General features: G+C 35.0%; 1 protein-coding gene across 1 annotated transcript in view; it reads right to left on the bottom strand.

Annotated features, from left to right (window-relative positions):
• Positions 1-1,346: 1,346 nt before the first annotated feature.
• STAM (signal transducing adaptor molecule) overlaps positions 1,347-21,250 on the bottom strand; it is a 72,794-nt gene continuing 52,890 nt past the window's right edge. Inside the window, exons 7-14 of the mRNA XM_043967367.1 lie at positions 19,148-19,340; positions 17,907-18,001; positions 15,427-15,515; positions 12,692-12,779; positions 12,247-12,301; positions 11,253-11,406; positions 9,532-9,707; positions 1,347-6,361 (exon numbers count right to left, since the gene is read on the bottom strand). Of these exons, the coding sequence (XP_043823302.1) occupies positions 6,127-6,361; positions 9,532-9,707; positions 11,253-11,406; positions 12,247-12,301; positions 12,692-12,779; positions 15,427-15,515; positions 17,907-18,001; positions 19,148-19,340 (1,085 nt within the window). The 3' untranslated portion in view covers positions 1,347-6,126. The remainder of the gene's footprint in view (positions 6,362-9,531; positions 9,708-11,252; positions 11,407-12,246; positions 12,302-12,691; positions 12,780-15,426; positions 15,516-17,906; positions 18,002-19,147; positions 19,341-21,250) is intronic.

Raw genomic sequence — 21,250 nt, 5'->3', positions numbered from 1 at the left:
GGATGAATCAGAATTCAGAGAGTAAGATTATTATAGAAGACATTTACCCAGGTATACAGTGTCCTCTCTTTATAGAGTAAAATCATTAGCTTATCTAGATACACTTTAAATAGGTCTGGTTCAATATTTAAAAGTTACAGACTCTAAACACTTCAAATCCATTTTGTTTTAAAACCAACAAATTTCCTATTAGACACTCATATGGAAAATCTATTCATTCCCCCTGCTTTTAACAGCTTGGAATTACAAACTTTTCAAGATTCAAAAAAAGATAATGTAGTTAAGGAAACAGCCTTCACAGATACCCAAAGACCTGGCAACGTTCAGGCTAATAATACTTTTTAGGTGTGATGATTTTACGTTTTAATTCATATACATTCATATTTGAGTTATTAGCAAGTAAAAGAGCATTTCCCCCTTTTTACATTTAATTCAAGAACAAAGGAATATAATGTGACGTTATAAAGAAACAAAAATTATTTTAACCAAAGCAGAACTTATATATGCAAATCTATTTTCTCCCTTCAAAGTAAACATTTTGTACACTTACTCCAAATAAACTGCCTTCAAGGACATTCTCTACATTGGAAATAGCCACTGGGCTTCTTGAGATCATCAAAAGTCACTTAGAGGGGCAGCTAGATGGCACAGTGGATAGAGCACCGGCCCTGGAGTCAGGAGTACCTGAGTTCAAATCCAGCCTCAGACACTTAACACTTACTAGCTGTGTGACCCTAGGCAAGTCACTTAAAAAAAAGTCACTTAGAATCAAGTCTACGAGGCTGAACGCTACCAGACTCTTTTCTTCTGTGGCCATACCAACATGGATGAAATGTGTATAGACTCTTTAGGTGGTTATTTTAAAGGAGACAAGATTCATTTACTTATATAAGGTGTGTTCTGTACAGCCTCTGAAAACCCTTTCAACTCTTCAATTTTGTAGAAAAACGATTCAGTCACATTGCTTATACTTGGCTAATTTTCAGTCCACTAAGAAAAAATGAAGATATTTACAATAGCATATTGAAGAGCAAGCCAGATAATCACTTCAAAGAAAATATACTGCAGTAGGAGTATATTAGGCCTAGACAAATCTTAACCCTCATTGCCCCACCAAAAAAAAAAAAGAGTATATTAGAGAATAAACACAGGGAAAAGCTCAGCAAAGGCTATTAAAATAAAAGTGATTGTATAAGACAAGACACAGAACAAACTGGTAAAGCTATTAAAGGGCCTTATAAGATATATCAGCCCAAGGATCTCTAAGGAATTAGACTTTTCAATGATGGACTGGAGTTAACCAAGGTACATTCATCAAGAGATTAGGAAATAAACTTGATAAATGAAGAGTGGCAAAACAAATTATATTTTTAAAATATGTATCAATCTATTCAAAATTAAAAATAGATGAGAAAAAGTGGTAGAAATAATGTGGGTACTATTCAAGGGAGCAAACTCAGCTAAAGCAAACCTAACAAGGATCTTTACCTTTACAATAAAAGTATTAACGAACCAACAAAATCTTTTAAACACAGTGGGGGCAGCATGACCTAACAGACTCAGAAATAGACACAGGGCAATTCATTATACTTCTCTGTGCCTCAGTTTCCTCATGTGTTAAATGAGCATGTTGGACTTGACGGACCTTAAGGACTACCTAAAGAGAAGTTCTCCAGATATTTTATGGCACTGAGTCCATGATTTCATCAGTTTAGAGAAAGGAGATCAATACTTCACCCAGAACTTGTGCTGGAGGGTTGCCAGACACACTGAGGGATTAAGTCACTTGGGTTGGGTCCAATAGCTGGTATACATCAGAAACAGGACTTGAAGCCCTATCTTTCTGATTCCCAAGTCACACCTCTGTCCACTACATACTACTTGTGTGTGGTGATAGCTATGGGCAATTATAACCTTTTAAAATCTGAAGAACTCAATTAAAAATTTTAAAATTGTTGTCACCAAATCTAATGTTTAAGTATTTAAGAAACAATTGACTAGATCAGATTCAAAGCCTGAATTCTCCCAGATATAACCCAAGTGGTGAAAAAGGTCTTTTGAGTTCCTAAGTAGCCATCATCAGGTTATTAATCTTTCAAGTTCTCACTCAGAACAAGGTTTTTACTTAAAAATTCACAATAAGCTTAGTTATCTGGTTTCTCATATCAAGAGCAATACAATATAAAGTATTGGAGTAATTGAGACCCACAATACCGAGTAAACACATAAAATTTTTAAAATAGATCAAGAGTTATGCTGCATTTTACAGGAAAAATACAAGGAATGGCTCTTCATAATGATAAATTGGAATCATCAAGAAAAGGTTTAAACTATGATCAGAGCCCTTTAAGGAAGGAAGGTGAATGAATAAAAGACACTTTAGAAAGATTTCTACCAAGATTGGCTAAAGCAAACACAGAAGAATGTATTTGAGTTATATAGAAAATTCAGTAATTATAAAATTTACTTAAAACCTAATAATGTAGTTCAAGTTCAATACCTCAACTAAGTGAAGTATTAACATACTTATTAGAACGCACAGAGACTATGGGGAAATTTTAGAGAAAAAAAGGATTTAATATGTGCTTACTATATGCCAGGCAATTAGCTAAGCACTAAGGATATAAAGAAAGCCAAAAACAGTCCCTGCCCTTAAGGAGAATAGAAAACAAAACATCAAGGGAGCCAGAACTCGAAAGGCAGCCAGGGAAGAGGGTGTGAAGTAGAACATTACTGGGGAGCTTCTTGAAATAGGCAGGCAGTCATCAATCAAGAGAGCAGGGCCCTTCATGGAGGGGGTTTCTCCAGTGCAGCCAGGTGGCTAACCAGGAACAAGGAAAGTCTGGAGAATGGAGACAGGAGTTAAGTGGAGCATTGCTGGGGCCCATTAATAATTATTTCAAAAGAAGAATATCCTATAGAAAAAACAGACACTCAAATCTGAGACATATTATTTCACTTATATAATATATGGAAGAGAAATTACAATTTTAAAAAACCTTATCATCAGGTGAATTACAACACTAAAATGGAGGATCTTTACTTATTGCAAGAGATACTTAAGCAAAGTTTTTTATAAAGTGAAATTATCTTCATACTAACAACTGTAAGTAATCAGTTCAATGAAGAGAAGGCTCACAAAGAATAGGGGCTAACAATGACAAATTTGCAAAAATGGTTGCTTTTTCTCAAAAACAAAGAGCAACACAATCACAAACCACATATATTAGGTGGGTTACTAAGTAAATTAAGAAGAAAAAAATTATATGTATTTGATTCAACCACAAAGATTAAAATTTCTATCAATAACCCAATATTTTAAATAAACTTGATTTGTAAATATATAAATTTACATAAAAATCATGGAGGACACAACTTAAAACTTAGATATTTTCAGGCCAGAGGAGATCAGGTACAAAACATGGTATTTGTTGCTTATGTCAAATACTACAACCAACGACGATCAGTACTTTAAAGAAGAAGAAAACAAAATTTTCAAAGTTGTTATGTGGGAAAGAGGAACTATTGACATGGAGGAAATATCGTTCCAGGGAAGAAAGGATAAGAACAGTGATGGAGACATGCTACGGTTAGACACTGACTGCAAAGATGTATATGGACTACAAAACAGGATGCTCCCATCTCGAAACAGTGCTGCTGAGGTAATACTAAATCCAGCAAACCACGTCTACTACTATTTCTACACAAAATTCTCTCAAATCTTACAAATTTGGAAAGATAGGATTTCTTTGAAAGAAACAAGTAATTCAATTTACACTCATTTTTTCCTAAACTAATCTATCAGATAAAGGATATCCTAAATAAAGGGTTTATAAATAGTTTTATACCCAAGTTTGATACACAAAGGTTTCTGAAGCAAAAGCAACAAAAATATAATATTAAGTATAAAGACACTTCAAAAACTAAGTTACTTGCACATTTTATGCAAATTTTCTGGAAGTTGATATGTGAAATTTTAATAAGGCAAGACAGAAAGCAAAGAGAGGCAATGAAATATTAAGGATGAAGGAGAAGCTAAATTTTATGAATAGATTTCACACTTAGAGTCTTAATAAATGTAATAAACAAGAGAAAGATCCATATTTTTAGTTTTAAATACTTACCATCTGAAATGTTTCTGTCCATAAACCTAGTACTCTAATGAAGACACAAAAATCTGCATGAGTCTATAAAAAGTCTGAATCTTTCCACATAGGGATTAAGGATTATGGGATATAAAGGCTGGCCACATAAAAACTGAAAGACATACCCACTAAAGAAGACAATATTCAAAATTAGCTAACTAGGATTTGCCAGATACATATCAATAAAAAAGAAGCACTAACTTAGGGCAAAGTTTATCAATGGTGCTAAACCATTCAAGTTAGAAGAGAATACATCTTGGGCATCAATGCTTTTCAAGAAGGACAATGTCAAGAATAAACAATGAGTAATTTTAAATAAAATTTGCCATGAGGTTAACATAATGTCAATGTAGCAAAGCATATCACTCCAACAAAATATTTAAGACCATCAAAAATTTCCAACATTCCAAAAAATGGAATAATAAGTCTGTTCAAATATTAGTAAATCAACTATCAAGTGGTGAAAATATAGAAGAATACAAATCAAATATAACATTGTTCATATAGATGTGAAAATTTGCTAACTCAACTCATTTGACAATATATGCCTTTGAATACTGTGAGTGATATATTAGTGTCTAAGTGACAGAATACAGTACAACCAGAATAACCGTTAATATTTAAGGAAGGCTAGTATGTTGTCATCAGTGTCAGTGTTATTCAAACTGACTGAAGATAAAATATTCAAAAGCATAACATCATCAAATGAATAAAATGGTATTATCCACAAAGGAGAGAAACAAAATGAGATCAAAAGAAATAAAGAAACAAGACAAAGAACTACAAACAACCAAATTTGAGTCAAAGGTTAAGAGTTGTAAATACATAAGCTGCTAAATAAAGTTAAGAATATAAATTACTTTGAATTATCTGTTTTCCTCTCTAATGAATTAAAGAACACACTGCTAAAGCAAAGAAATTGATGTAAAATAGGCAAAGAGGATAAAAGAGATGAATCAATTTCTTAGTTTCCAAAGTTGTTTATAATTTCTCAACTTCCAAGGTTCTTTAACCTCTTAAATAATTACAAGACACATCAAAAATGTAGTGTATTTTATGTTTTCTTTCCAGTTTAAAAATTTCCATTCATTCCCCTTGTCTTTGGTGTCACTGCCACCAATAAACACAGAAAACAGTTCAGAAGTCTAGTTACATATTTTTCACTAAGAAAAAAAAAGCCCACAATGTGTTTTAAACAATAAGATGTAAGATATGAGATTGTACTTAATTTATCTCATGGTCCCATGATATGCTGAGTATTCTTAAAATATCAGGGTGAAATTTAATAGCTGGTTAAAAGAAGGGTTATCATTTTCTATGACCTCGTCAAAAATTTGGGTAATTCATCTTGATATGACAGTTAACAGTAATCAAAGGCTTCAAAAGCCATGATACATTTATATTCTGTTTACAATTAGTGAAACATAATTAGTGTGAAACAAAATATAGACAACATAAAGCTCTCAAATATTAACTTCATTCTCCTGCATTTTAAAAAGATATTGTAGTCTCCATAAGTCCACATAAAACTATGAAACATGGTAGTTTGCTTATGACTAAAATAAAATAGTAAAGCAAAATTAATTTAAGTGTTAAATATATTCACATGATCACCATTGCAATTCAAAATGGTCACTAATGAAGTCACACACAATATATGTACATAACATATATGCCACAAGTTTTGCAAGTTTGGGTTTTTCACAGACCAGCCAATTTTACCAGACATAAATAATCGTGTACCAATTTCCAGACATTTTGAAAGGAATTAAATGTCCTAAGTAGTTTCATTCCTCTGCAAAAAATGAATTCCCTAAAAAGTCAGTGCAAATTGAACATAGTTCTACCTTCTTCAATCACTGCACTTGTTTGTCGAGATAGATTCCTATAAGTGGAGGATAAACAAACCTTAAGATTCTCATAACATTGCCAGCTGCACTTAGCAGAGGTTAGCCACAATTAGGAATCTCAAGTTCGGGTCCTATAGGAGAGCCTTCTGGGTGTATGTTTGTTGCGGCTGAGGCGGTGGTTGATTACCAGGTGGCTGAGGCAGTGTAGAAGATGCTAAATTATAGTTTGGCACCTGGGACAGACTAGTTCCAGCATTCTGGTATATTGTGACATCAGTAGCAGTAGCAGCAGCAGCAGCAGGAGGAGGACTATATACTGAAGCCTGGTTGGGGTATGTATTTCCTTGTACAGAACTGACCATTGTGCTGAAAAAGAAAAAAAAATCTAAATTACATAAATATTCAGTTATATTAGCATTAAGAGGTAATAAAACAGGAAAAAATGCTAGATATATACAAGACTGGGAATAGTTTAAATTTGAGTTTCCTTTCTAAAATGTCACAAATTATGAAAAATTCAAATTGACTGGTCACAAAACCTTTAAAATTCCTTGTCAAATTAGTCCTAAACTTATTTTCTGCAACCACTGTTTATTAATAAATTTTAACAATAACCCTCTTGAAAAACAGAAATTAAAAAAACAGGGTATTTTTAAATAAATGCAATACACTTTCTAAGTTGTGGCAATTAAAACAAATTGTGGCTTACAATATAGTTCCCTTCAACACCTATTATACAGATTTAAGTAAATATTTTAAGAACATTTACATTTCTGCTATAGCAAGGTTTGCATAAAGTATCAATAAGTCACATAATGTATACACAAGAGACTGATATTCTTCAAGCCATTTCAACTTCAAACAATATAGGACCTTCTCTGAGATAATTATCAAAAGTGGGGCCAAATTTTATCTTGACAGCATCAACCTGATCAACAAATTTGTTGATTTTTCCGTTAGTATTCTATATTAGATCAATTTCAGAAAAAATACAAAGTTCTTAATGTATGTTAATGGTAGGATTAGGAAACCATTACAAAAACATACAAGGTATATCAACTATATTAAAAAAAAACCCTTCAGAGAAAAATTACTGTATTTATTTATTTCAAAGAAAATAAGCAAGTAAAGATCATGGAAAGGAGAGAAAAAAAAGAGAAAAAAAAACCACAGAGTATATTTTCAGGCATTTACCTAAATTGAGAGGGGGACCTCAGTATTTGGGCCTCATTTCTATTTAAGGAACAAATATGAGCACCAACTTCTATTTGAGCAACAAATTCATTCCAAATACACTAAGGGTCAGAGGTCAGGAAATGAAATCTCAGTGTGTGCTCCATCTTCCCTCAGTAACCCTTAGCAAGACAAAGATTGAGACACATTGCCCTGAGATAACGATAATTTAGATTAAGGTCAGTTTGGGATCATTTCTGCACACTGTGGACTGCAGGGGCAGCTTTATGTGCCAATTTAATGTGAGTTGAAATTTGCTTACAATGAACTGTCTGCTATTGTATTTTAAATTCCAGCTGTTACAGTAACCCTCTGGAGTTTTACACATTGGTCTCCAAAAGACCCAAGATTAAAGGTATGTGACTTAAAGGGAAAATATAATTTTATGAATTTCAACATTAATACAAAATAGAATCCTTAAAGACTAGACAAAGAGAAGATAAACACATTTTTTTTTTCGGGGCAATGAGGGTTAAGTGACTTGCCCAGGGTCACACAGCTAGTAAGTGTCAAGTGTCTGAGGCCGGATTTGAACTCAGGTCCTCCTGACTCCAGGGCCGGTGCTCTATCCACTAGCGCCATCTAGCTGCCCCAGATAAATACATTTTTATGAGAATAAAGTATAGGCAAATTAAATCATATTTATGGGACACCCATAAGAAAAACAGTGATGAATGGTCAGTAGGGATAACAAAGAACAGCATAGGAGTATTCCATGTCAAATGACAAGAGTGGGAGTAACTGGTAATTGTCCAGGATTGGATAAATTTCCATTATCTTACAATTTTGCCTAGTCCTAGTCAGCTGTCACAGCACTAGAATCAGAGGATAAACTTGGTGGATATCTGCAATGCCAAAAGAATTATTGTTTCTATAATTAATGATTAAGTCAACCATCAGACATAATCACTTTGGGATATCTGATGAAAAGGCAGCAATGATAACCACCAGCACCACTACCTTCACACTCAGAGAATAATGAGAAGCACCAGGGCAGGCTTCTACCTGAGTCCTGCACATCCTATGCCAATCACACCAAAGATGACCCTCATCAGAACCACAAAAGATCATTTTAAGAGAACTTGTAGGGGCAGCTAGGTGGTGCAGTGGATAGAGCAATAGCCCTGGAGTCAGGAGGACCTGAGTTCAAATCCAGCCTGAGACACTTGACACTTACTAGCTGTGTGACACTGGGCAAGTCACTTAACCCCAACTGCCTCACCCAAAAAAAAGGGAAAAAAAAGAAAAAGAGAACTTGTAGAGAAAATAGCTCACCATTACTTAGCATCTCAACTGCCAACCTTTCTATGGCCTTAGTGGAAGAGAGTATGTAAGACCATTCCAGAGAAGATACAACAAGAAAGTTTCCACACGGTATGAGTGTCCATGTTATACACACCACAGGGCCAATGAAGGCAGCCCTCCAATGCCCTCCTGAGTAACTGCACAAGTGGGCCTGAGATAAATTCCCTCTTTACTCAAGCTCCTCGGAATCTTTACTCTCCTTCAAAATTCAGCTCAAGTGTCCCCTTCTAAAGGAGCCTCCTGATCCTTCCCAGGCCATTAGTGTCTTCTCCCTCCACCAATTATCTTCTATTTATTTATTTCCATGGTGTATACCCTAGTAGAGTTATAAGCTCCAGGAAAACAGGGGCATTCTATTTTGTCTTTGTGCAAGGCACAGTGCTCTCTATATAGAAAGTGTTTAATTAATGCACACTGAATTGAATCGCTTTTAAAATTCTCCTAAGATCTTGAAATGGCAGCTAGGCAAACGTGCTTACTTAATATGTCTTCTGTGTGTAGCGCGCTGTAAATATGTTACCAATATCTAGGTGAAAAACTGCACCTGTTTGGCCACTTATACCAAAGGCATTTGTTGAATGGAGTTGATCTCTAGCTTTTGTCCACTAGCACCTAACCTCCCTATTATAATGAAATGATTTCCAAGCCAGAAAAAAGGAAATGTGTCATCAACTTTAATGACTTCTGACCATGTTTATTTAGTTCATGAACCTTAATTCTTATGAATAAAAAAAAATTACTAGACAATTTGAAATGTTAAATGAATGTTGTGATCCAAACCATAATTATTATCAGATTTAAATTTCAGAAAAACCTTTTTCAGGCATTTTCTCAAAGGGGGCAACTAAATACTTCTCAATGGAAAAAATGTCTATGAATGAGAAATTTTGATCCAAGAAGCTAAATCTAATCTGATCATTTAAATGCACCCATCTGGATAGTAAATGAAAAATTTAAAGTTTTCCTAGAATTCATTCAAAACTAAACATTTAAATTACTTAGGGTAAGAAGTCTGAGCTTGTTGACTTGTAAGTGCTGGGTTTGCTGACGATGGAACTGCTCCTTGACTGAGAGAAGATATTTGCTCTGGGGGAAGACTGTAGCTCTGAAGGTGGCCCATCTGGGCATTCCCTGCCACCAAATAAGCACCGCTTTGAGGCTGCCCTGGATATACCTAGAAAAATCATACATGATAAATATTAAACATCATAAAGGTCCATTTTAATTATAACCTAATAAAGAACTGTCTCTTTAAAATATCAGGAAGAATGAAAATCTTTTCAAGAGTTAAACTGTTTCAAAAGGAGTCAACATGCCTCAGACACATAACTGACTCTAGGTTCCACCTGACAATGATCCAATGCATGGCAGTGAGATGGATTTCCAGCTGCCAAGGCTGAGGTCTCTTACTTCCATTCATGATTACCTGTGTGACAAGGAGACAAAGACTTCTCTCCCAGGCCCTCTCTGACTGAAGGAGGTGGTGGGGCAGTGGGAAGAGCCTTAGATCTTAAAAGCCCCAAATCCACCAATTGCCAGTGTAGAGTGAATGAACACTGGCAAGCAGCCTGGCCTCTCTGCACCTGAGCTTGCTCATCTATAAAAGGAGCAGACTATAGCTACGATTCCAATCTCTTTCCATTTGATTGTTTGTTTATTCTCCCTGAGAGAACTTCAGAAGATCTTTAAGAGATTGCATGTGAGTTCCCTATTTTATATTAACAGTGTTCATTTGCCCAAGTCACCAGAATCTTCTCTGGGCATCACTTTGTGGAACAGATACTGTGTGCCCAATTTGAGAAGATACACACTCTCTAAGACAAGCAGGACTTCAGGTGGTTTTTTTTTAATATAAAATTACGTTTTTACTTAAAAAGTCCTTCCTCTTAAACACACATAATATGCACTTCTCTCGAACATACCTAAAATGCTTACATTCTGTATATCAGGACTGTCTGGTATATTATTTTAGAGTAATGTTAATGTTAAAGACTAGTCTGTTATAATGAAAAACAGTACACACAAAATTTTAAGATAGGTGAAAATATTTCTGTGAAATACAACCTTAGACTCAGCATATAGCTAAGTCTTGCTTAATACAAATAATCAGTCCCATAAACTAGTTGAATGTAATTAAATCCACAGATTTCAAAGTTATAATTATGGAAAATATGGAAAATGGCTCCAGCCCAATGGCAACACGCAGTATAAATTCAAATAATGTGAATACTTTAAGGAATTCATTATCTGCACTATTAAGGATAGCTGTAGTAAAAGCTATAGCCACAAGAAGTGTTTTATTTTGCAGAAGAGTTTTACTTATCTTACAATAAAACAGCAGTATTTTTATTTTAAACACAGAAACTAAGTTAATTCAGAATAATGTATCTAGTTAGCTAGTGACCCATCAAACTACAGACTAAGAACATTCTAGGCAACCAAAACATCTGATTTTTTAAAAATATTTAACATTTGATGTTTCTACTATGATATTCAAAAACAACAATGTGTGCTACAAGATATTCTTATTTTATCATAACAATTCCTTTTCACCTTAAAATGCTAATCTGTTCTAATATTTTTATAGTACAGAGACTAAAAGACAGGTGAGAATCTGCTAAATAACTAATGACAGCTATGAAAACCTTGAATCATTTCATTACGCAATTTTAAAATCACACACATAAAAAAGAAAGCTTTTTTTAAAATCCAAACATACCTGAGAAGCAGAAACGCCAGGTGACTGCATATAATACTGTTGGTTCTGTAATTTTGCATACATGGAATACATTGGGTCTTCATTCATCAATTTGTTATATAATGAAAGTGCATCCATCACTTTCACATTAAGTTCTGAAAGTTCTGAGTGTTTTCTGCAATATCACACAACAATTATAAACTAAGTTGTTGTTTAAAAACTAAATTGCTTAAATGATAACCTTTATAACTAAAAAATAAAATGTACACAGAATGCTACACTGTACAAGTTAGCCTGTGGTTCTTACAAAGTGGTAGAGAATCCCTGTTCTCACTTCTGGTCTGAGCTCCCCAGAAGTTCTACACTATGGCAAATAAAATTCAGTTATAAAAGCCAAACAGGGAGACTCCTGTAGTTTATGGGGCTTATGCAACCACAACTGAAGGTTTCCCCAATTATTTGGGGTTTAGCCCCTTGTAAAAGGAATGACCAGATTAAAATGATCTCTTATTAGCAAGAACAGCATTCTAAAGTGATTTCTGAAGAGCCAAGATCATTGAACATCAACTAATTCCTCATAGTAATAAGGAAGAGGGGTTGGCGGATTTTCATCCTGAAGTCCCAAATGGATAAAGCAGTGTGATAGCATCAAACATGGAATCAGCAGAGGCTAGATTCAAATCCTTAGTCCAATACATAATAATATGAAAATGGACAAGTCACTTAATAGCTCTGAGCCTCAATTTTCTCATTTGAAAGATGGGGATAATTCCTGAAGTATTTGACTGTGAGGTTAATTGAGAATATAACATTCCTTACAAACCTTAAAGTTCTATATAATGTCAGCATTCACTATTTTGAGTCCCCCTTACTACACTTTGTAAAGATTTGGTAGATTTAGGTAAAGAATTTGATCGCTTCATATTTTACAATGTAAGCAGATATGATTCTACTCAGTTTAGAGACAGAATTAAAAGAAGCACAATGTTGATACAGAATGACTTATGTTCTTTACCTGTCAATATCTTCCAGTTTTTCATCGATAAGTGGTCCCATTTGGTGACATATTGCTAAGAATACAAGATATGTTAAAGATATGATCACACAACACACAGCCACATTTTGCCAGCCCCTCTTCCCCTCCCAAGGACTGTCATTTTTCATCTTTGTATCTATCCCTAGTGCCCCTCACAGTAGGTGGCACATAGAAAGCATTTAATAAATCTTTGTTCCATAATTATCCCCAAAATTTTGACTAAAATTGTCTGATTCAGTGCAGTAGAGAGACCAAAAATAGCCTGAATAAGACCTTAATCACAGAAATCAAGTGAGCCCTAAATAATGACAAAGCAAAAAACCATGAAGATTCTTAATTTGTATACAAAGTAGCCTGAATCCTAATGATGGTCCCAAGTCCCATTCATGAAAAATAATTGCTTTAATAGGAAAATAACATTTACCTTCCAAATGAAGCAGCTCTGGTAAATCTGGCTGGTCATCATTTGGATCTGCACTTTGTAACATCTGCAGAAGCTGGTCCATTTTGTCCTTTAGTGATAAAGTAGTGAGCATATAGTAACAATGGATTCTCCTTATTTGTGTTAAGTAATATTTGACAATACAACTTTCCAATGCCCAAGAATCCTCCATGTTGACTCCTCTGTATCTACTTTAAATGTACTGTCATGTGATCATTAAGTCATGTAAAATCCTCATTTTTTAACCCTAAAAAAGTGGTTCTGTGTAAGAAGTATAAATAGATGCATACATATAACCACTACTCCCCCAGTAAAGAAGGCGGCATCTGGGGCAGGTTCTTTGAATGAGAATGGCTGAAACCATAACACTACTAAGCACATTGCTAACTCAGGATGGCACTTCTGTTGACTACTGTCCTGATTAATAGTTCATTTCCCATCACACCTAGAAGTAAGTTGAGTTTTGGCATCTGCTTCAGCAAGTACTGGCCCAGATATTTTCAGATATTTTCTAGTTTTAAGTGGGGTCTTAAGTGCCCCTTGAGTATTCTGAGTAGTTTCACTGCCTGTCTCAGGCTGGTTTTAAATGCAGCAGGTTCAAATGGCTGGCCAGATGATCACTGCCTTTCTATCATCAAAACTATCTTTGACACTCTCCTATGCTTAAAAGGTTGACAGAAAGATCATTTTGAACGCACGATTTATACTTCCAATGAAGAATATTTTTTAATTTCATAAATGGAATATTTCTCTTCTCCTGTGTGGTTTAAAAGGATTCCAGATCAGCATATCAAAACAGTATTAAGCCATAAAGATACGAAAATCAGTCACCAAATTCTAAATAAAAGAATTATTTAAAATATCTTTTAATGGGGCAGCTAGTTAGGGCAGTGGATAAAGCACCGGCTGTGGAGTCAGGTGGAACCGAGTTCAAATTTGGCCTCAGACACTAGTAGTGTGACCCTAAGCATTACTTGACCCTACTTGCTTCCCCCAAAAAATATATTTTAATAAGACCACAGAATCTTACAGCTGAAGAGATCTTAGAGATCATCTTCCAGTCCAACCCTTTTTATTCTGTCAAAGCAGAAATCAGACCAAAGAAATTAAGTAACATGTCTAAGGAAACACAGCTAGTTAGTGGCAAGACCAAAAGATGGTTCATACGGACGATGCACATGTATCCTCAAATTTTAATTCTGTTAGCTATCGTTATGTCTACATTCTTTGAAAGTCAAAAGAATTAAGGTATCTTAAATAATCTGTTATTGCCACCAGAACAATAAAGAGGATAAATATTTACCATTCATTTTACAATTTTATTTTTCAAGTGAGTTTAAGTGAAGTTCCACACTAAAGCATATTCTCCTAGCATTACAATTCAACAAATAGGGGTAGCTAGGTGGTGAAGTAGATAAAGCACCGGCCCTAGATTCAAGAGGACCTGAGTTCAAATCCAGCCTCAGACACTTGACACATACTAGCTGTGTGACCCTGGGCAAGTCACTTAACCCTCATTGCCCTAAAAAAAAAAGAAAAAAGAAAAAAATTCAACAAATAGTCTGGCACAATGCCATGCTCTATCAAAGAATTTCTACTGATCCTGCTATTAGAGTATCATTTAATTAGGATGAATGGATCACTGGCATAATCAGCCTGGCATTTTAATATAATGTGTTTGGGCTTTTGCTGATCCAGCATGATTTTTCTAATTCTTGTAGGGACATCAGTCTAGATTGGTCCTCTGAAGGCAGTGTGATGTAGCACAAAGTATGTTGGAATTAGAGTGAGCAAAAACCTATATATGAATCTGTCCTTTGACATTTACTAGGTTAGTGATGAGGGCCAAATTGTTTAGCTTCTTTAAACCCCAATTTTGTCATTTGTAAGATGGGGATAGATAATGCTTGTAAAATCTACAACATATTGACATTCACTGGGAGTGTCATGACATTCAAATGCTACAACATACTTAAATCACTTTGTAAATAAATAATTTCAGCTATTGGTATTTCCATTGCATCCTTGGGTTAGTCCACAAAATCCTTTAAGTCTCTGAACTAATTCCCTAAACCCAGGGTGCATAGACTGCACATACCTTGAAATTAAAAAGTTTTATGAAGGTTATAGAAGAATTTATAAGAAGGTCAAATCTCTAGGAAAGTGCTAAATGATAAAACTGTTACAATACTAATCTTGCTTTTTAAAATTTATTAGAAATTATAAAAATGCATTTCAAGAATGCCAGAAACATAAAAGTTTTTAGTTTTAGTGAATAGAAATGTGCATTCCCATTATAGCAAACATGCTTTCAAATGGCACTGCAAAGTATATACTGTTTTTTAGATATAAACCAAAAATATACATAAATATTTCATTGGAAATAGTGGATAAACTACAGTATTCTCCAAAAAAGTATATTTTATAATTATGGAGGAAAAAATTTTATATGCGTGTATAGACACACACACACACACACACACACGTAAACAAAATTTTTTCCTAGCCTAAGTTCTCCATTTTTATTAATATTTTGCTCTAATTTTTATAATAACTTACTAATGGTACTAAGTTCCTGTGGCAGAACTATAAATTCTTTTCAATGATATTCAACAAATAGATGTTATTTTTAAGACAAGTTTTAGTTATACATAATCATCTTATGGATCAATTCCATTTTAAAATGAAAAAAGTTATGAAGACAATAGTATACTTACTTCATCAATATATACTGGTTCAGGCTCAGGCTCTATTGTTTCCACCTGAACATCATCACTGAATTGTACCGTCTTCTTCTCTGTTTTAACTGTAACGTATAAGCATTTTTTAAATGTATGAATTACTAAATATTTTCAGTTATAGCAAAATTAGTAACTGTTCGAACACTAATTGAAACTCTACCCCAAAAGGCAACTAGGCTGAGAGACTCTAATTCTTCAGAGTATAATCTGATGAAGTGACAATTCACTTTTTCTTACTAATAATCTTAAAATTCCTTATAGTCCTTGAAGAGGCAAGAGATCACTCCCTTCCAAATGTGTATCACGCAATAAGGTAAAATATAAACCCATGCTAAAAGTGATGACTTTGTCAAAGTTTTTTTTAATGTGGTTTCCCATGTTATATATTTTTCTAAATCCTGAAACTAAAGGATTTATAATATACTAAAATCAGAAATTAATGAGGGGAAAAACACTATCAAATCATAATGGTCTTTTAAATGCTCATCATTTCATGGAAACATACCATTAACAGTTAAACTGATAAAAATTCTATTTAAGGAATCAAATTTTAATATACTAAGTAATTGCATGAAACCTGACAGGAAGAAAAAGAACCAAATAAAACCCCTAGCTAACCACCAAAATGGATGAAGAGTGCATGAAAACTCCATCTAGATAATGAGTGCTTTTGGTAAAATATGGTAATAGTGTGTCCTAATCTACTTGCCTCTAGTTTTCAAACCACATTTTGTGATGAAAAAAGCCATTTGGCACTTCCTAGAAGTAGGAAGTTCATCTTGCTCTTTCCTACCACCCTAATCTTCTGTCTAAAATAACCATTACATTCACTGATATATGATACATATAAGGATACTTCCCTTATATGATGTGTAAAGTCCTGAAAATACAATTGTCAGGAACATATGTCCTTACTTGGACTACCGTAATAGCCTCCTAAACTGGTCTCAGGGGTCAGATCAGTTGCTACTCCCTCGGTGAAGCCATTTCCATTTTTAACCTTCTCTCCCTCCCTGTCCCTCTCTGCCTCCCCCTCACATATGTGTGTGCGCGTGTGTATATGTATATGTATGTAGATAGGCATGTGTCTATATGTGCACATTACCCACACGTGTGTACATGGCTGCATACATTCATATACATGTGTTTATGTGTTTGCTGTAGCTGTTCCCTAGAAGGTAAGCTCCTTGAGGAAAGAAAGCTGCTCCCTGGATTCCCAATGCCATACAAAGAGTAGGGAATCAATAAAGCATTGAAGAAGTGAATTTTTATTCACATTATGAAAATGCTAGCATCCAAAAGAAAAATTTTTGCCATTTTTTTCTGCACGCACAGTCATATATCTTCTTTGCTTCGTTTTCTTATTTGTGAAATGGGGGAAATAGATATAGTACAGTTCTGGGGACACAGTAGGTGTCTGATGCCTTCTCCCTGCCCCGACCCCCTCTCACACACACACACCAAAGCTAAGCTGATTATAAAGTAAAGCCCCACGCCCTCCAGGACATGTTTCAAATGCTTCATGTTAAAACATATGCTGCATTTCAGGCAGCCCACAGGAATGCCCTTCCACTAAAACAGGCCACTGAGAAAACAGGCATGGCAAGAATACACTGCTCTCTGCATTAGGTTGTTGAACAACACATGGTCTGTGAGAAGCACTTGCTGGAGTTCCTGACCACAGAATAACCTGTTTATTGGCTCAGGGCTGTGACATCCAGCTCAGCACAAGGCCTACATATGAACAATGTAACTGGAAAGAAAAAAAAACACTGCCTGCTCTATAATTATAATAACCAAATTTAGCCTCAAAAAGAAGGTGAGAAAATGCAGTCCCCTCCCTTCCTGGCAAAGACGGAAGACTATGGGTGGGCAAACACAGCATACACTGTCAAACTCAGCTGATTTGTTGTTAGTTTTGCTGAACTCCTTACTTTGTTATATTTCATCACAAGGAATATAACTATGGTTTGGGGAGGGAGAATACATTCATATAAGATAGTGACCTAAAAATAAAATTTAATAATAATTTTTAAAAGAAAAATTATGTAAATCCAGCACATGATCCACTCTACCCCACCCCCCAGGAAAAAAAAATGAACTAACCTGGTGAATGAAAAAGTATGTAGTCTTTCTAGCCTAGATTTGTTTTCTAGTCTAGACTACTAAAATGTCTGGCTAATAAACAGAAATTTTTAAAACACAAATAAATTTTAAAGGAAGTATGACCTGAAAAAAAGTATAAGCAGACACTTATAGAATGTTAATAAGTATAAAACTAGGACAGCAATGCCCTGGATGTCTGCTCAAAGAGAGGAGGTGATCGCTGACCCAGCACAAGTCTCTATTCCTGTAAATTCAAACATGCTATGATTCCTTCTGGTTGGTTCCTCACTATGTACAAGATTATTCTATGTACAGCAGCATTCTCAGTACACAGTTTGCATGATACTCACTCATTTCTGGTTCAGCACTGAGGTCAGCTGTCACAAAATTAGAGGGAAACAACCCTATGCCTTGATGAGTTTCACCTTTCCACCAGTTGGGATCACTAAAATCAATGGAAAGATCCTTTTAAGCACATATTAAAGCATTAAACATTGTGGCAGAATATATGTCAGCTCTATGTGAAATGGGTTTAAATTAAAGAAATTATAAGGAAATAAATGGAATATGATGTAATGAAACAAAATATATATATAAGGAAAACAAACAAGGAAACAAAATAAAAGCGTAACAAAAAATAGAATATACAACATACAAAAAGTTTTTCTATGAAGATCAACATGTACCATCAGCAATAGCAAATCCAACAGCAGAATAAGCCTATGTTTGAGATGCTGCTAAGATAAAACTGTTGCTGATAATTTAATTAATAATGAAAATTGTTAAAGGTAGTGTTTGACAATAACATTCAATTAGATTAGGTACAATACGCACAAAATGCACACATGACTGTGTATTTGTCCAAACCTATGACCTTACTGGCTAAGACATAAATGAATGAATAAATGAATGAAAATGAATGCAAATGAAAAAGCAGTTGTTAAATGCCAAACATTAGTGATGAGAATGGAAAAGGCTATGCAGTGCCTGTTCTCAAGGAGCTCATATTCTAAATGGGGCAGACAATAGATAAAAAGGAAGTTTAGTTGTAGGGTGTTCAGAAAATCCAGTTAAATTTTAAGGGTGCAAGGGGAAAGGCCTAGGGATCCTTAAGTTACAGCAGTAGTTAGATCACAGAGCAGGGAGAAAGGAATTCTGCAGATTATAGAGGCAGAGCAGATGGTAAGGTCAGAAGGACCCTTTAATGGCAGAAGCAGGACAGATGGGGGGGGGTGTCCCCCAATTCCCCCAAGCCATGTGAACATTACAGTAGGCTACATCGACAGGTGGATTCTGAGAGGCTCCAGCATGGGGAAAGGAGTAAAGGAAGAAAACAGAGGGTGGGAGCTGGGGGAGAAGAATTTATAGACTTAGAGAGTGGCCAGAGGGCACTGAGAGATTAAGTGAATTAACTACCCAGAGACCCACAGCCAGTATGCGTCAGAGGTAGAACTTAAAGCCACATCTTCTTGACGTTGATGTCTGTTCTCCTTCTAACATGCCACTCTGCCTCTCAATATAAAGACATAATATTTTCAAGTCCAGAACGCTCTTTTGTGTGTATATATATAAAAACTTAAAAGGTAATTACCTGTCATCAAGAACTGTAATGATTTCTCCAGCTTTAAATGTTAGTTCATTATCTTCAGCAGCTTCAAAATCATAGATAGCACGAACTTTCCTACCTTCATGTTGGTGGTTAGTTAAGAGGCTTGATGTGCTTGGATACAAATTGGAAAGTGTGGCTGGCTGTTGCCTTTGTTCTTTCAGTGACAACTCAATGGCTGAAAAATAGTTGAATTTTAATAAATAATTGTCTTATATAGTCTCCACATCTAAGCATACCAGGTCATGTGAATTTGACAGTAACATAGGATCCAGAGCTTGAAGGATTGTTGTAAATGACTAAGTTCAAACCTTCTCCTTTCAAAGAGGAGTAAACTAAGACATAGAGGGGTTATCTGACTTGCCTAATGTCACACAGATAATAAGCAAGAAAATAAGGACAACAATTCAATGCATAACAAAGAATTTTACAATATGTAGCTATACCCTTTCAGAAAAGCAAATAGCTTAGCCAATTACAATACTTAATTACCTCATGATCAGTTCTTGCAATGTTACATCATTTTACTTCATTTAAGTAACTAAAAAATCACCAGCATCCACAAAAGGCACACAATTTTTAATGTTTACAAAAGCATATAAATTACCTTGCATAATCAAAAGTCAAACTCTCATATCAAACCTTATTGACCTCATGGCTTAATTTAAAAATACTCTCCTAGCAGTCTCCCCTTGTTGTATTTTTTTCTAGACTCTCTAGTAAATGATTACTCAATAAATATATAGAAATCTAAAATTGTAGTTGCTTGATACGTTTTTTAAAATATGGCCTTGATTTGCAAGAATAAGTTGTTTAGGTTTTTAATACTGTCTACAAAACTAAAGTTATGATGAAAGAAAACGTATGTCATTTAACGTATACTAAGTTTGTAACAAACAGTACTACACCTAATAGTGGTATTAGGTAGGGGACAAGACTCATACCATAACATTCACATTTATAGTAGAGTTGAATTATATACACACTGTGCTAAATTCAACTACGCACCTGGATCGATGGTTTACCTGGAGAAGAAACAAAAAGGCCAAAGTCTGATTGATTTAAAAATCAGCATTGGAAAGTAAACCTTTCTCACAGCGTCTCAGCTCTCTATCATCCTCCACAGTGTGATAACTGGGGGGTGGGAAAGGAATTTTCCCCTTGAGTTAGGTTCCACTAGAGGAATAAAGTAATAGCATTTCTGGCTAATTAAAGGTGATGAAGGCAAGAGTAAAAACAAAAAGGGCAGCAAACTTTTGGCAGGAAGAAATGAATTATAAAATTTGCAAGAAAAATGTGCTTAGCTTCTACAATGAACAGAGGAGAGGAACAGCCTTCTGCTGACAACACAAAAGACTAGAAAACACTTACCTTATTATCAATAAAATTATTATGATCTCCAACTTAGAGATGACTAAACTCAAAGTCAGAAGTGAAAGGTCTGCCCATTATCACCTAGCAAGTATCTAAGGTGGAATCTAAACTCAATTCGCTTAATGGAATTAAGTCCAGCACTCCATCACCTACACCATGCTGCCTCATTTTGGGTTTGTGTTAGCCAGATAGTGAGCAAGGGGAGAAAAGGATTAAAACCACTGGTGGTGACCTCAACTTTGAGAACTGAGAAAGGCTGACCCCTTTCCTATTCCTCTGTATCTGCAGTTGCAGTTAATTCCCTACATGATTTTCTTTAGTTCTTTAAATCTTGTTGTTATTAGTGGATCTTTTTCATAAAAAACTGTGATGAATCATAGCTCCTATGTGATTCATCTGTTCATCAACTGTGTGGTGTGGCTCTAAAATGGAGGAAACTGGTGAATACCATGACATATAGAAATAAAGATGGAGAGAGAATGAACCTTCTCTGTCTGTCCAGAGAGGAGACAAGGATTTCTTTCCTTTCCCATTTCTGGCTTAGGGCTGTGCCTAGTGAAAGAGGAAATATGATGGTTTTGATTTTATGATAAGCCTTAAAAGATTCTCCAAAACAGAAAGAGACAAAGTACAGGACTCAGGACTGTTCAGCCTGGGCCATGGAATAATGAGTATTAAGAGTGTGGTGACCTGGAGAAGCCTTCTTAGTAGCAA

This window comes from Dromiciops gliroides, chromosome 5, assembly GCF_019393635.1.
Source record: "Dromiciops gliroides isolate mDroGli1 chromosome 5, mDroGli1.pri, whole genome shotgun sequence".
NCBI classification, from domain to species: domain Eukaryota; kingdom Metazoa; phylum Chordata; class Mammalia; order Microbiotheria; family Microbiotheriidae; genus Dromiciops; species Dromiciops gliroides.
This window is presented reverse-complemented; position numbering and strand designations above follow the sequence as displayed.